This window comes from Stegodyphus dumicola, chromosome X2 (assembly GCF_044657685.1).
Source record: "Stegodyphus dumicola isolate Sdum_Otavi_A_Nest chromosome X2, ASM4465768v1".
Taxonomy (NCBI): Eukaryota; Metazoa; Arthropoda; class Arachnida; order Araneae; family Eresidae; genus Stegodyphus; species Stegodyphus dumicola.
In genome coordinates this window covers 26,568,027-26,586,251 of record NC_140781.1, presented here as the reverse complement: position 1 = coordinate 26,586,251, position 18,225 = coordinate 26,568,027, and the positions used below count along the sequence as shown (strand labels likewise).

At 30.8% G+C, this 18,225-nt stretch overlaps 1 protein-coding gene across 3 annotated transcripts in view; it reads left to right on the top strand.

Annotated features, from left to right (window-relative positions):
- The window catches only part of LOC118182946 (TBC domain-containing protein kinase-like protein), a 140,853-nt gene extending 124,643 nt beyond the window's left edge, over positions 1-16,210 (top strand). For all 3 annotated transcript variants that reach the window (XM_035352329.2, XM_035352328.2, XM_035352327.2), the window contains 3 exons: positions 6,837-6,997; positions 12,431-12,581; positions 15,240-16,210. In XM_035352329.2, the coding sequence (XP_035208220.1) occupies positions 6,837-6,997; positions 12,431-12,581; positions 15,240-15,350 (423 nt within the window). In that variant the 3' untranslated portion in view covers positions 15,351-16,210. The remainder of the gene's footprint in view (positions 1-6,836; positions 6,998-12,430; positions 12,582-15,239) is intronic.
- Positions 16,211-18,225: the final 2,015 nt, after the last annotated feature.

Sequence of the window (18,225 nt, the reverse complement as noted above, 5' to 3'; positions counted from 1 at the left end):
GATTTGTACATGCTGTGAATTATCACTTCAAAATAAATGCAACTAAACACAATAATGTTAAAGCAGAAATAATCTGCTTCTGACACTTATTGAATATTGACTTTTAATATGTTACTGGTTGCACAGTTGGAAAATGAAAAAAATAATATGAACCATTGAATGGATGAATTATTGATAGAGTGTTGTATTATAACTAGAAAAATCAAGCCTTTGTTATAAATTGTACCATACTGAAAGAGGATGGAATTAATGATTTAGAAATAATTAGCTATTGTTTTTCATAAAAATAACAGTAATTTTGGTTGGTTTTGTGAGTGGTCATCTTAATACATATTTTATAATTTTGGTTGGTTGAGGGAGTGATTATCTTAACATATGTTTTATATGATTGATTATAAAATACATGTTAAGTAACAATCTTAGGTAATGAGATCATAACTATGCATGCTGATGTTTATTTTTCTCTGTGAAATGCTAATCACTTTCCAAACTGGTTGTCTCCATGAGAGGATTCAATGTATATTATTAAGTGCTTTTTTTAAATAAAATATTGATTTACACTTATAAAATGCTTTATTCAAACGAGTAGGAGATATTCTTTTCCTTTTATAGTTTTAACTCCGTTTCCATTCGTGCGTTACCAACGTGTAGCTTATTGGGAGAAACGCATTACGCAGACAGACAATTGTTTACACTATTGCGTTGGATTTACGCTTACGGTAGTTCGGTGGTCAATTGCATTCATTGCCACCAGATGTCTCTGATTTAACTTATGGGAATCGGACTCTTAAAATACTTAAATTCGATGTTATTGGAAATTTTTAGTTCTACTTATGAACTGTGAAAGTAAAGCAAGTTAGCAACTTTTAGATAAGTAAGGTTATAATGCATATTATGAACATTTCTAATTGCATAGAAGCAGAAATAATTTTTAAAAATTCCTTTGCATTTCTAGAAGCCTTAAATTTTAACAAAATAATATGAAATTAAAACTAAAATGTACTGTTACTGCAAAACAAATAAAAAAGTTAAACACATTTAAATATAGCTGGTACCTTAAAATTACAGAGCAACTGTAAAGAAAGGTTCACAATATTTACACAGAATTTGTTATGCTATGTGAGATTGTATATTTTAAAAATATGCACAAATTTGAGAAGAAAACAGATAGTATATAAAATTTTAGTATCAATTTCTTCAGTGTTGTAGCTGGATAATGTATTAGACATCTCATTTGTTTTAAAATGCACTATGCACAGTTATATTTTATAGATAATCCACAAAATATTATTTTTAATTTATAAATTTTAACTTCATAGCTTTTTATAGAAGTTATAAAGATAAGCCTTTTTTTTCTCTTTATATATGTATACATACTTAAGGTAAATAAAATAGAAATATTTAATTAATTAATTCCTGTGCTTCAGCTGGAGAGGACTGAATTTTAAAGCAATTATTATAATAAGTTATTATAAAATTATTCTAATAAGTTTTTAAAAAACTGGTTTATTAAAAATGTTCAGGGCATTAATACTGTTCTCATATTGATTCGTATTGAAAGTTTAGAGCTGAAAACATCCCAAAGTCTCATCACATGTCTGTACAGTCACATAAAAGTGAAACAAAAAAAAAGTATTTATATATATACAGGGAGTATACTTTAAATTCATATTATACTATAACTTTCAAAATAAATTCTTGAGGGGAAAATTTAAATAAATAAGAGCATAAATAAAACATTATATTTAATGCACATAATAATAGAAATAAATTATAAAACACAAATGCAGATCAAATTGGAATACGAACCTAAGAAAGTTGCAAACAGGGTGGAAAAAGAGTATGAGATTCGAACTCACGACTCCAAAAGTCAAATTTCACTACCCTCAGCTTTACCAGTACGCTATCACCATGCTGATATAATTAGCAATTTTGACTTACATCATCAAGTAAATGAATTCTTAAAACTAAATTTTTTGATCGTATTTCATTGTGCTATTGTCTAAAAACTTCACTAGAGTTTGTTCTTCAGCTTCTAGGACATATCTTACAAAAAACATTATTTTTTTAAAGTGGACTGCTAAAAATGTACTCCATGTGCTTACAAATACACTGGTTATCATAAATTAAGGAAAAATCACAAAAATCATGATTACTGAAAAAGTTGCACGAAGAATTTTACAAAACTTACCTACAATATACCACACATAGTAAGATATCAAATAACATAAAAATAAATTACCAGACAATTATGGTAGTATAAAAATTATTAGCACATGTATAAAATGAACAAATCGAAGGTGTCAGTTTGCTATAAGAAAAGTACCTTCAATAGGGAATATGGTCGCCTCTAGAAGCAATACAGCACATACAGTGATGTGTGATGCTTTCATTTATGGGGTCTGTCAGTTCCATAGAAAGCGAGAGCCATTGCTCTTGCAAAGCTGTTACAAGCGCGGCAAGGGTCTGAGGGGGCAGACTGAGAGCAGCTAGATGTCTCTCTAAATCATCCCAAACGTGCTCGATAGGATTCAAGTCCGGGGATCGAGCTGGCCACTCCATACGCATAATTGTTTCCTGTTGAATATAATCATCTACGACGCGAGCTCTGTGTAGTCTTGAGTTATCATCTTGTAACAGGAAAGCATCACCTATTGCCCCAGCACATGGGCGCACATAAGCATCAAGGATGTCATCTCTATAAACCAGAGTATTCACGGTTTCTGTTGGAAAGACATGGAGGTCTGTGCATCCACCCAAAGTGATGCCACCCCAAACACAGACACTGCCTCTTCCGTATGCATCTCTTTAATGGATGTTTGACGGATGATAACGGGTTCCAGGTTCTCTCCATATCAAATAAAGCCTACTATCGCTTTCTAGACTAAACCTGGACTCATCTGTAAAGAGAAAAGAATTCCACTGATTACGGCGTCCACTGGACATGTTGCCGTGCCTACTGCAAACGGTCCCTCCTATGGCGTGACGTGAGCGGCACTCAAATGGCTGGTCGTCTCGCATACAGACCACCTTCATGAAGCCTTATACACATAGTTGACGTTGACACCAACCTTCCAGTGGCTGCAGCAAAGGAGGATCTAAGAAGAGTCGGAGTAGCAGTTATATTCCTGCATGCACAAAATGTCAAATATCGGTCATCGTCGCTTGTCGTAGTAGTTGGCCATCTGTCCTTGGCTGAACCTCCTAGAGGCCGAATCTTTGGTTTAAAATCGCCTCCAAAGTCTATGAACCACAGAAGGACTCACATTTAGCCATCTGGCCACTTCTGTTTGACTTTATCCTGCCTCTAGTCTGCCAATGGCTCTCCATCGCAGTTCTTCAGGCAAATGATGTCTGGAGGTCGTTACGTTTCAAACATGGACTTTTATTCTCCTCGCAGTTGATGTATTCCAAGTGCAGCGCCACTAATTTGCATATTGTAGTTTTACTCAGCTACTCTTACTTGGCAACATATTCAAATTTTACACGGTTTGGCTTATTTTTGAGGGAGTTATCGCTATTTTTGTGATTTTTCCTTAATTTATGATAACCAGTGTATATGTTAGCCAAAAAGGTATATTTATAGCCAGAGAAATACAACTTTAACATACTCTTTAATGGAGTGGAATATTTAAAAGGCTATCAAATTTAATTTACAATTAACGTTTTTAGTTTTTACCTGTTTCAGAAGAAAACAATAACAAATCTTTTAATGCCATATCTGATTTGCTATAGCAGTTTAATATAGTCAGACGTTCATTTTCGTTAAAGTTAAATGAGTATGCAGAACTAGGAAATAATTTTCACGTCAAATTTTGCTATTTCATGGACTTGGAATTATATTTTTTGCACCTTATTGTCTTGACAGTAATCATTGCTCTCAGAGAACTAGTACTGTAGTTGCAGTTATCTTATTTTTTTTATCTTGTTTTTCACTAAATTCAGCTGATTGCTGTCTTTTTTAGTATGCAGATTTCTCGCTATAATATTAATTCAGAAATAAGAATTTTTTAGCAAAACATTCTTTCCCAGCATTCATCGCTACTTCTGCCGCCATTATTTTTTGTTGACAACACCTGATTGCTCCCTTTTTACCACGTGACCCCAATGCATCCGCAGACATACAGTTAGAAGTTGAACTTCATACATCACCGCACATCGACCGGATTACAGGCGTCAATCAAAGTTAATTTGCTCACTGATTGGAGAAACGCATACACAGTAGTGGAAGCTGCTCTTTACCGCATCAAAATTCAAGTTTTAGTTAAAAATTTCTCTGAAGATTTTCTAGGTATTTTTCTGATTTTTCACAGGACAAGGCAGAGAGACAAAAAAGATTTATTTTTTTCCAAAATTATGATTCAATGAATTTTGTCACCTGATCTATGAGGTATGAAAGCTTCAGTTTAGCATGCATGTCAGTATTGATGTAAACGGATAAAATTAACTTTCCATGATACACATTTAAGTTTTTTCATGTTGTAAAAGATATGAATATTCTTTAGATTAAAAAAAAAAGTGTAGTGTTCAACCCATTATTTTTTAACTGTGCCTTAAGATAAGTGAACATTTTTTTGAATATTTTTCCATAAGTTGCAAATACTATGGAAAATTTCAAAAAATGGAGAGTTAATTAAAGATTTTGTATTAAATTCAATCAGTCAATTTTAAAAAATAAGATGCATTTCTATATTATTACTTCATTATTTAGCTTTTTAATAACCAAACTATTCTTTGTGCTTGGAAAACAACTTTTGTGTTCAAATTACAATGCCATTAAATTCACTAGCTTTTTGTATTTTTAATGAAAGTTTCAGTATTAAATAGTTTAAATAGTTATTTGATTAAAGTTTGGGTATTATTTTATTTTTTGTATTAAATAGAATACTACCTTCATGTTAAGTATTCTGTTTAATAAATTTCATTTTGTAAATATCTAATCAGTTAGTGTCCATCAGTGGCTAAGTGATAAAATCATTGAACACCAGTAGTGTGACCTGGCAGCATAATAACTTTTGTGTTATTCTTCGTGTATAATGTTAATATGAGCCATTTTTATTAAAAAGTCCTCTACAAGAGGCATCCTTCCTGGCAAATGAGGGCCAATAAACTTCACACGCATTAAACCAATAAACCAATAAACCTAATTAGGCCAATAAACATTAAATATAAACAATAAACAATAAACATAAAATACATTAGGCCAATAAACCTAATGTAGCCTAGCCATTGTTGCAAATATCCATTTTTGCCAAAACCATATGCTAAAAATGTTTTATATATTCATGCATTTGAAGATGATATAAGTTCTTCATTAAATAATTTTGGAAGATGAAATAATTTCATTTCTTATTAAAGTCAAGAGTCTTTAATCCGGACTCGTCTGGACTTCTGCGATTCCGGATTATAGATCATCAGTTTAAATCTGGTAAGATGGCATGCAGAAATTATAAAATTAAAAATATGAAACCGTAATTTATGAAATAAAGAAAATTATGATCTAAAGGGTATCAAAATTTACAAAAAAAAAAAGCTTTATTTATTAAACATTTCTTTCAACGCGCGCAAGCGTAAAGCATACATTATGCATAGTCGAAATTAGAAAATTGCAACCAGAAAAATATTTGATGTGTATTCGTGATATTTATAATGAATTTGATTTAAATCATATCAAAGACAGAGTAAATCGAGATGAAATACTACATTTAGTAATGAACTATAAGCCAAATAAAATAAAAGCATCTGCCCTGAAGATACGGATAGTGCTGACAGATCAACTTCCAGTTCATTGCACACCGCGATGTTCCCCTCCTCTGCAGAGCAGCGTGAAATTTATAAACAGATTTCAGAATGGTTAGAGAAACAAAGGATATGCCTTTATTCATTTTTTGCAGCAATTCCACTTTTTTTTTTGATGGACATCGAAACATGCTTTCGCTTTGTAGATCCTTTGGCGGTATCCAGCATTGAAAATTCTGTTTTAGCTTAGCTTATACCGTCCGTTATACAATAAACACGCATGCGTACATGCATATGCACTTGCGTAAAGGTATTACATGCATGCGTGAACTCATTATGTGTTGATGCATGTGCAGAAAGTTTATAGTTTTGAGGTCCGGATTATGGGCATCCGGATTAATGACTTTTGACTGTATATGTTTTTAAAAAGATCATAGTTGTCATATACTTGAAATTATTAATTCTAATTTAAAATTTCTTTTTCCCAGACACCTGAAATATACTTCTTTAGCATATGTGATACATATAACTTGATCAATTTAAAGTATAACTTTAAATGAATTATTTTAAAATATATTCTGTGTGATAAAGTTTATTCTTTGCTCATCAATGACAATAATTTTTTTAACTCATGTTAAATATTTATTTCAACAGCTTTTAAAAAAGGGCATCTAAATTTGAATTTATGTAAGCTTAGTTCTTTTAGGAAATAAAGGACAGAAAAAGAATTATCTGTGTTAAAGATAACATTTTCTATATGCTGATTCATGGAAAAATGCAAATTCGTTGAAGTGTGTAACTTTTGATGCATAATCTTAGTTTCTTTTATCATGGTGCATAAAATAGAAGTTACTATAGCAATATATAGCAGAATATACAAAAAGGCTATTTTTAATTATATTTTGAGAATCTAAATAATTACATCATTTTAAAGCAAACCTATTAGTTTTTATAATGTAATTATTATGATGCAGCTTTTCTTGCATTATATAAATATCAAGTGGCAGTTAAAAACTTGAATTTTGCTGATGCTTTAAAACAAGCTTTTTTGAATACTTTAATATTTATGTGATTCATTATGTATTGTACCCATACAGATGATGTCACCTGTGCCTCTTAGTGAGCTAAAGTCTGAAATGTGCCCCAGAATATCAGCTGAAGATCTTCTGGATTTTCTTGATCTTTTACCCGAGTCTAAGAAAAGGACAAAACCACAAAACATAAAATTGCTTGTAGTTGATATTCGCTCACCTGAAGAGTATCCTTTTATCTTATTGTTAGAACTTTTGTATTGCTAGTATAATATGGCAAAGTTATATAAGTAATGTAATAGCACTAATATAGCACTGTATTATTACTATTATTTCTACTAAATTTTGACTATTGGCTGAACAGCACTTTTACACTTCATTTTATAATTACTGTTCATTAATTCTTAATAATCTGACATATTCATTATTTGGCACTATACAGAATTCTACTGTATATGTGGTTCCAAATAGAAATGTCAGTTGATATATATACAATTTATATTTGACATGTGATACATCAATCAAATCATCACTTTATTTAATCACATTTCTTATTTAAATTTTTCATGTTACATATGCCCTAGCCATTGTTTACACCTTTTGTTTGGTTACATCTTTATATTTGCCATATTTATTCATTACAGCCACTTTTCGTTTTCTATTATATTTTTTAAGTTTCTATATTTGGACCACATTTCATTTTACATTCAAAATTTCATTACATTTTCACAAGTTTACTTTGAAATTGGATTCATTCATTTCATAGGAAGATTTTAAACACCTTTTTAAAGAAATCTTTTACATAGCACAATTTGATTATATTTAGTAAAGTTCAATTCTTCTGGTATATGGACCAGCCAACTTGTCTAGCCTGTAGGCATGATGAACACAGCCAGATTGACTTTTTTTTTTAAATCAAACCTGAATGAATTTTTTGAACCTGACATTCTTTTTTTTTTTTTTTTTTTTTTTTTTTCCCTTTCTAATCCTCATTCTCTGCAGAATTAATTTATGAAGGCTTTTGTAAAATCCAACTTGCTTGTGTGGGCTTTAGTTGTTTTGTTATCTAATTCTATTAGGTAATTATCATTCCATTGCTTCTTAATAATTTCATTTGGCCCACTGTATTTTGGTTGTAACATTCTCTTATTAAATCCGTGCATAAAGACTTTATCCCCTAATTTTAATTTGAGAATTTTTCTTGCTATCAAATATTTTTTCTCATAATTAAAGTATATAACCTCATTAAATTTCACCTATTCCTGGTTGTTGTTAAATTGGTCTTTTAATCTTCTGCTAATTTAAGAGGATCATTGCTCTACCAAAGAAAGAAAAAAAAAAAAAAAAAAAAAAAAAACCTCTCAGCTAAAGAAAATTGAGTTATGGAATGTTTTGCATTATGGTAATATAGTTTAAACCTTTTTGGGGCACTCTTTCAATCAACCCATTTCTTTGTGAGTAATATATTGAACACCTTCTGTGCTCTATGTTTAGTGAGTTAAAAATTTATTTAATTCTGTAGATCAAAAATAGGAACCGTGTGTGATAGCAAAATTTTGGAGATGCCACATGTCATGAAATAGTCCTTTAGAGATTGTATAATGGACTGAGAAGTGCAGTTGTTTAATGGAATTGTTTTCAAATACCTGGAATAGTGATCAATGACAGTGAGTACATAAAACTTATTAATGGATCTCGGGAATTCTCCAACTATGTTTATAGCTATTATCTGCTTAAGTTCAAGGTCTTAGGAATCAAACGTGGCATAATGTCTTGGGGTCTTGATTTACTTTGTCAGTTTGAACAATTTTCTATATTATAAGTATTGTCTTAAGTATTAAGATCTTATTTCGTACACTTCTAGTTTTTTGTTCTCTCATTAGTGGGTTTTAATTTTATGGTTAACACATCTGTATAACTATCTATAAAATATTCTACCCTCTCTTTGTGGTTATTCTGCAATTTTTTTTTTATAAATGTTTTTATATATGGATGTTCACACTGTTTTCTAATTATGTTTTAAACAGACAGATTATCACTGGCAATAAAAATATTCATGTTCTAACCACTACTTCCTCTGAAACTCTAAACAAGTTATCTGTTGGGTTTTTGAAACCAGGAATATGCTGAGTAGTGTGCTGAAATTTTTGCAGATATATTAATAACCAGCTTGCTGCAATATCAGGCTGCTTTTCAAGATTGATATGGAGTGTTAGTGGTTTGCCATCACTCATTATTATAAATCTTTTCCTATATAGATGTTCGTGAAATTGTTTTACAGACTTAAAAATTTCATTATTTTTTATTGTGTGCTTTTCCAAGAATAACTCCTGTATCTTATCTAAAGCATTCTGGCACTGTTCATTTCACACAAATGTTTTTTTTTTTTTTTGTTGTTGTTGTTGTTGTTATTGAGTTCAATATTGGCTTTATAATTTCTGCATAATTTAAAATAATTGAGGAAAATAGTTTACCATACCATGCCTATGATGTTTGAACTTCGTTGACGTACTCTAGGTCTGGAAAATTTAGCTACTTTTTGAATATTCTGTTCTGCTGGAGCAAAACCCTTCTTATTAACACAAAATCCTAAGTAATTTCTGAATTGCGTTTTGGCTGGGTCTAAAGTTAAATCTTTTTAACCTATCAAACACATTTTGCAAAATAATTACCAGCTCATTTATGCTATTGCCTGCTACACTTAGTCATTCAAAAAATATTGTGCATTTGGGTCTTGCGTATCACCTAAACATTTGGATATTAGAGAATGGAGACATGCAGAGGTGTTCTTGGCATCAAATGGTAACATAGTCAGTTAAAAGATGCCAAGTTCTGTGCAAAATGCTGATCTTTCCTTTTCTCTCTGATCTAATTTTATTTGAAAAAATGCCGGCTTTAGCACACAATAGTAAATCTTGCCTAATATAGTACGAATATCCTGAAATCCTGGGTAAACATATTTGATAAGACTCAGTTTTGCAATTTAATATTTTATAACCTACTGCAATTTTGAATTTTAATTTGCAGTAGTGTTTTTTGCAGTAGTCAGCAGTAGTTTTTTTTTTTTTTTTTTTTTTTTTTACAAAACTTACTGGGAAGCTATAACTTAATGGTTCAGTAATACCTGCTTTCTAATAATTTGGCTATTTCCTATTGGGTGTATTTTTTAGCAGTACAAGTAATAGTATACTGTTTCGTCTGAATTGGGAAGTTATATATTAGACTAAATTGCGGCACCATCATTTGGTCTTTAGTTTGGCCTCTAAGTGGCTTAAACCAAAGTCATCAGGGACTAACTCCTCCATTCTTAGTTTTCTAATTTTCTTTAATGTTATATGGTTAATCTGTAAATTTTGTCATTCTATAGTCTTCTCAAATTGATTTTCTTCTATTTTATATACCTTACCAATATTTTTACCTTCCTTAAAGTAACTTTGGAATTAGAAGTGTTTTCAATTATGGTGAAAATGTATTTTTCACTTATGTAGTGTTTTTGTCTGGGGAAATTAATACTTGCTGGTTTTGCTGCATATTAACGAGGATGCTTAATTTTACCATCTCTGCAGTAGTCGTAAGAATTATAGCATTTTATACTAATCTCACTATATCTGAATCATCTTTTTATATTTTTTTCACCCTTTCTGCTTTATTATTAGTGATATTTGGTTTTCTGTCTACAAGATCAAAGTAAGTGTTGTCAATAATTGATTGATTTTTATTTGTATCTATCAGTATCTTATTTTTCTATATAAAATCACACCCTAAAATTATTTGATACTTTGCATTGTAGTTATGCTGTGTAACAAAACAACTGGTTGGCAAGCCATTTATTTCCTATATGAAATTTGAAATTTATGGCAGATAGGTAAGGGACAGATCTGTACTGAACCTTTGTATATTTTAGTATTTGCATGGTGTCTGGCTGTATTAAGCTTAAATTTGCACCTGTATCTAGCAATGATGCTACCACAAGGTCATTGTTATTGGTAATAGGGTATTATTGTTAGTCGGGGCATGAAGCTACTAATTTCTTTTCACTGTTTTCCTCAATGTTATTACTCAATTTTTTAGTTTGTTTATTCGTATCTCTTATTCTCTTATTTTTGTTTATTTTCTTTATGGGTACTTCTACTTTTCCTCAAGTATAAGTATTCTGATTACTGCAACTATTCCTTCTACTGGTAAAATCGCCCCTATAGAAAATTTCCGTATAGTTTCTTCTCTCCTTTCTAGATGGTTGATAACTATTGTTTGAAGGAATATAAGGGCCATCAATAGTGTGATGATTTTGTTGGCCAATATGGCAAGACTCTTGTGTTATCATTACTCTGAGTACTGCTAGTAATGTAAATAGTTTAGTTAAACTATTTACATTACTAGCAAGTACAAATTCATTAACATTTTTGACAAATCTCTAATAACTTTATTACTTTGCATTATTAAAGTATTTATCTCAGGAGAGTAATCATGTGTTTGTGAACCTGAATTTTTCAGTGCTTTTTCAATATTTTTTGCTTGTCTAACAGCAGCGGCAAAATGAGTAGACCCAAGGTTTTTTTTTTTTAATCTCTAGTCTTGAATCTGGCTGGAGTGCTTCAATGAATTTCAGATCATAGCTTTTTGAGTAACATTGTGCACCTCCTCACTTGAATTGTGAGAACACCCAAAATATTTAGTAGCATGTGCATTCTCCATGTCAGCTAACTCCTCAACTGATCGATTCTGATTTTGTCTGATTGATGTAAAATTATTCTGAATCGTCTCAAAGGACTAAGATTTTGCAAACTTGGTATTCAGTAATTTTGTTAAATCATTAAGTGGCACCTTTACATGACTCATTTTCCATTGCAAATTTTACTGCCTTACCTCACAATTGAATTTTTAAAACAAGGCTTATTCTTTAGTCAGTCCAGTTTTCTAAAATAGCCATTTAGCTCAATTGATCTATGAAGAATGTTATATTTTCATCATGCTCGCCTGAAAAAGTAAGCAAAACAGATGCCAAACTCATATTCATGATAGTAGCTTGTTTTGCCATTTTGAACCTAATTAATTAACTGTGCTTCTGTTACACTTTCAACCTATTATTAAACTATTATAGATTACAGATACATATGCTCTTACTTATTCACATACATTGCTGAATACTATAACCGATGCACTTACTACTATTGAATAAACTGTTCATTCACAATTGAATTGCAGATTTTATCAATATATTTCACATGCATTGACAAAAGTTATTATATATCGACTGTTACATATTATTATATACCAATATGCAATAGTTCTTAAGATCAGTCAATATTTGTGTTATGTACTGGTATTACTTTTATCCATAAATTGATATTTTTATCATTATAACTATGTTTTTTCTCATCACTACTGAATTCTAAATATCATTATACAATTATACAGTTTTCATTCTTAAGAATTCCTGATGATTTGCATCTAACATGACCATATAAAAAAATTTAATTTTTCACTCTTACTAATATTTTTGCAATCATAAACATTCAGTTATTGGAATCACATATGCAACCATTTTGATTATTAGACACATCTTTTATAGATTCTGAATCGGAATTAATACTTATAATTGTTTTAGAACATTTTTAGATCATATTTTACTTCTTTCTGTGATCCATAACATTGTGTAGATTCTGCAAAGGCTCTCTTCTGAAGAGCATTAACATTCCTTTCAATACTGCATTTGCACCAGATGGTACTATAGACAACACAGTGCTCACCAGTTTTAAAGGCAAAATGATAACAGTTATTGGCAGCAATAAAGATAAATTGGTACCAGATGTAAGTTTTTATATATACTACCTGTATCTGCAAATAATTCGTATGGAATTTCTTGCATTTCTTTACATGGGGGAGATTCTTAAATACCTTACAAAAATGTACAGGTAGCTAGACAGGACAAAAATAAGCATATTTTGTAATGGAATGTGTGTGTGAAATGGGACACATAAGAAATCTGCAGAGAACATGTGAAAAAGAAAGCCAGGTCAAAAGAAGAAAACATTTTAATCATTCAGCTTTTCACAAAAAGGGCTCTAAAAGTGTAATCATCAACAGTAATATTAGATTCAATATTAACTCAAAATTAATACACTTGAATGCTTGGTAATTCATTTTTTGTCTATTTGGATATCATTCTCTATTCATGCTTTGGGCAGCTGCTCTATTTTGATCTGCAGCATTGTAGATAAAATGTGTGTTGACAAGCTTCCTTTTTATGGAACAGTGTTTAAACTCTGCACTGAGAATGATGATTTAAGCCAGGGGATCTCTTTCACCTGCTGATGTCAATAGCATCCTTTACTACCTCAACATATCACTTCTGCATGCACTTTCCATTATAAAATGTTCTTATTTTAATCCCTTCTGCCTGCCTTTATACCTGGCAGATATTTTAGAAACACCATGTATAGTACATTTAGTCTATTTTACATATCACCATATTACCTCTAAGCTGTCATTTTGGTAATGATGAATAAAAATTGGTAAAACAAAAAAAAGTTGTGATAAAAGAAATTTAATAATGCTTCATATCAATATAAATTTACATTTTTACCTTAAATAGTTACAAAAATTGGCAATTTATTGGACACATTTAAATAGCACTGAAAACTGTAGTGCTTTATGTAGCCTCCCTCCTTTTTTGTAATTCACATTTTGTGTTATAAAAAAAATAGGGTTTTTAAAATTTTTCATCTTTAAAATGGCAACATTCATTTGGATATCAATGATGTAAAATGCACTGACAAAAAATAACTCAAGTAATTCTGTGTGTGGTGTCTCAGTTGCTATAAAGTGCCAAATTATGATTGAGAACATGTTAATTAAATCTGTAGAATACAGCTATGTATAACAGACTATTTCCATGTTAATTCTGGTTATGTCAAACTGATTTTGAGAATTTAATGAAAGTATATGACATGCATATTATTTTGTAAATATTCTGTTAACTTGCTTAATATTCCATTCAGTTCCAATTAAGAGATGACATTTCATTGTAGTGAATTTCAGATATAATGAAAGAAATATTTGAGTCTGCTGAAATTAACTATTCACGGACATCGCTATAGACTGAAACGTTTTTGTGACGACATCCGCGACGGGTTTGCAATGTCGTTAAGACATTGCTGTGCTACTTGGGTAATATGTTAGATGTTATACAGTACAAAGTCCGTAATCCGGACTCATCGGGACTTCGGCGATTCCGGATTAGGGGTTTTTCCAGATTATAGATCATGAATTTAAATCTGGTAAGGTTGCATGCAGAAATTATACAATTAAAAATATGAAACCGTAATTTATGAAATAAAGAGCAATTATGATCTAAAGGGTATCAAAATTTACAAAACAAGCGTAATATTTATTTGTTTACTTTATTAAACATTCTTTCGATGTAACTTTCTTCACTATCGGAAGCATGCATGGGTAAACGCTTTACTGGCTTTACGCACATGCGTAAGTTTGTGTCTTTGAGGTCCGGATTATAGATCATTCCGGGTAATGGACGTCTGGGTTACAGACTTTGTACTGTATAAATTTTTCAAAATCTCATATTTTGTTAGATTTTTTAGGGTTTATGTAAAGCTTGGTGAAAGAGATCAATTATGGCCAAATGGCCTGTAGTAGTACAACCCATGAACAAGCTAGCTCCATAGACATGTTTATGGTTTTTCCTGTGTGCGACATGATTTCCAGCTGTTTGAGCCTCCCCAGAAGTATTCTACCCTGCACAGATAACACTCGTTTACTTAATTTAAATCAACTAACTAAAAATGATTGAAAACATTTCATGTAAAAGCAAGGGTGCAGAAAAAAAACAGTCTTTTTATACTGTGTGAATGTAATGAAGAAATGGTGCATTTCTCATGCATTATAAAATTTCGGAGCAGGCTCTTCATATTTGAGCTTGATAACCTCATTACGTAATCCTTAGCAGTATTTCTGTCATAATCTGTAACATCATTTCTGAAATTCTGCCATAGAATTGTCATTGATTTTAAAAAATGCAAGAACTGTACAAATGTAAAATAAGAGTAAGGCCCATCAGTGGCTGAGCAGTAAAGTTGCTGAACACAGGTCAGTCCGAGTTTCGAATCCTAGCAAATGGGAAAGCTGCATTGACGTTTTCATGGTTTTTTCCATGTGTAACCTGTACATAAGCCAGTTTCCCTCTGAAAGTCCTCCACAAAGTCATCCTTCCCTTAGACAGATAGCCCTTGCATGCTTTGCCATAATCAAATAAACCATACCAAACTAAAATAAGAATACCATAAAAAAACTGCTGTGACTGTTAGAGTGTAGTAGTAACCTGTTGCTGCATTTCTGAGATCTGTGGTGAAATAGTGCACAGCAAATTTATACACATATAATAATTAGTAGGTAGAGTTAGTTATGTGGTTGTATGAATTTGTTTCTTAATAACTATTATCATTTTTCTAGTTTGCTACAAAACTTGTCAAGTGTGGATATAGTCAAGTTTGTACCTTACATGGTGGTGTTGAAGTTCTTAGGAAGACGGGAATGCTGATTGCTAAAACATCTGAAAGCTGAAAATTTCATTCCAAGTTATTACAGAATCGTTAATTCTTATTTATAGAAAATGGAACAAAATATATTAACAAAAAAGATATATTACCTTATTTACTTATATGTGTATATATATAAATTTCTTCTATATATATATAACTGAGACTATAACTCATGGCTTGTAAATGTTGCATTGTATAATTCTTATTCCATTTGTGATAAACTAAGTAAAGTTTTTATTGTATACAAATTTTATTTCATTTTTATTCTGTGAAATTTACTAAGTTCATAATATTTAGTTTAGATGTTTGATTCATGAATGAAATGCTGTCTAAGATGTATATTTTCCTACTTTCTCTCTTCTTACCTGATTTCAGAATTGCCAAGCATAAGCAATTTCTTAATATGTGATACTTGACATATGCAATCTATGAAGTTTGCCTGTGAATATAAATATTTTTATTTACCAATAAACTCTATCAACAGAATGTTACAAGCTGAATAATCTGAATGATAAAAACTGTTTTTCACTTATATATATGGCTGGAAAAGTAACACATGTGTTAAACAAAATATTTCCTGAATATCTTGATTCCAGAATATTAAAGTATTATTCTTGCTTTATATTTGATTTACATTTTGATTTAAAATACTCTGCCTTAAAAAAAAATTTCATATTGGAGTATACAGCCTAGTTCTGCCTATGCATATAAAGAATTCACATGATATTTTTTCAATTTCCATGTCTAATTCCTCTTGGATTTGAACATTATGTTCATCAATAAAATATGTTTCTAACACCATGTATTGTGTACCTTTGCAACATGTAGAGTTTTGTAAATTAAAACTGATTAAAAAATATAAAATAAATAATTTTAGATCAATTTGCTGTATTTTATTAATGAGTATGTTTCTGTACTAAAACTGAACTCATTTATGAAATAGTGAGTGAATTGGATGATAAAAAAGAAGAAAAAATTACTACTTTTCTTCATGTAATACAAAATTGCTATCATTTCATTTCAAGATGGTTATAAAAAACTTTAAATAAGTGAAATTTAAAAAAAAATTAGTACATAAAAAAATATTACATGAAAAAGACATTTTTTTAACCAGAAATCAAACTGCATCTTAAACTGTAAATGATTATGCAACTAACTGACTTTTGAAACAAGGGTAAGTTCCATAGGTTTCCTCAGTTAATGGATGTACTAATAAAAGTTTTGTACATTTGAGATGATGCAGTAAGAGCAATTGCATAAAGCAGATTCAAGATTAGATAAAGCTGTTGATATATGCAGATCTGCCAAAATATGTATGAATAATCCAATGAGAATAATAAAAGATGAAGATGTAAATATGGTGAAAAAGGAACTAAATAAACATAATGAAATGCAGCTGCTGAGGGCAAATGTCAAGAAGCAAGAGAGGGAAGTTTATTCTACATGCAAAAAAAAAAAAAAAAACATATAAATGTGCTCTGGCATATGTCAGACGTTATAAATTTATAAAGGCATATCAGTGTAAAAGCTATAAAATGAAAACTGATTATTAGTGTGGATAAAAAAAAAATTACCTAATTGAGACTCTGAGGAAAGTCTAGAACTTTATGAAGGAAAACTGGAATTTAGTTCAGATGACAGGTGTCAAACATTTAGAGAGGCAGTTGTTAAAGTAGATAAAAATTAACTTAATTTACAGTTGGATACCACAACAATGTGCAGTGCTGTTACATTGTCTGAGGATGAAATAAGTACTATGGAAAAAATACTACTTAACTGCTGGTTTTGGAAAAATAAATGTGTTGTAGAATTCCAGGTTATAGACAAAGTGTCATCTACATTAAAATTATATCTGCAGCTAGATTTGATCCAAAAAGCAATCTCTCTTTGTACTGGAGATCTGTCTGTATATGAACAATTGCACTTCTTAAAAGAAGGATATAAAATCCAGTTAAAGCAAGATCCAGTGCCAGTGATTGGTATTCCAAGGAAAGTAAGCATAAAAGATAAAATGAAAATAAAAGTACCATGAATAAGAATTAAAAAATCATTGAGAAGGTAAGAGTGGATAGATAAATTTAATGGTAACTGTTGTCAAATATAATAAAATATGTTTAAATCCTAAATATTTAAAGAAAATGATAAAAATGAACATGCTGCTCTTTTAACCATGGAAGAAATTGCTGCTGGAATACCAAAGCAAAAACATGAAAAAGTAGTGAATTATATATTCTATAAACCCTATAGCAACTTCCATCTCTGCAAAAAGCATGGCTTCCTTATTCTTGAATTAGAAGCATTTTTTATTGTACTGTTTGAAGCTTTAGGTTCAAAGCGTAAGATCTACTTTTAGCACTAGTAGAGCAGCAGTGGACATAGACTTTGCCATCTGTCAATAAACATCGCCAATAATAACTCCAAGGGACCCTTTTCAGCAGTAAATGGTTCTGGGGTAATGACAGTATGCTGCACTGACAGAGCGACTGCCTATGGTAACTGGTGTTGGTTGTGTTTGTTAAGGTTGCATATTACTACATATAGAACTAAAATGCATTTAATATAAATCTGTGAGAAGTTGTATTACAAATACACTAAAGATATTGAAATCAATATTATCAGTTATTGTCCTCGTTATGTGAAGCTCTTACTAGTGGCAAGTGTCTCTCCAGTTGAGTTTAAGAGCATTCCGAATTATTGCCTTGTCTAAAACAGTTTTCAGACTGAATTAACCACACCTTCTTAATTTTCAGTCGTGTTTTACGTCCTTTGGTTCATTATAGTTGAAACTGTATCAGAGGTACAACAGGATCATATGTCCATTAGGCCACCCTGAAATCGAGAGGCTGTTGTGACAAACACTGTGAGATTGCTCAACTTCCTTGACACTGGCCATGAAG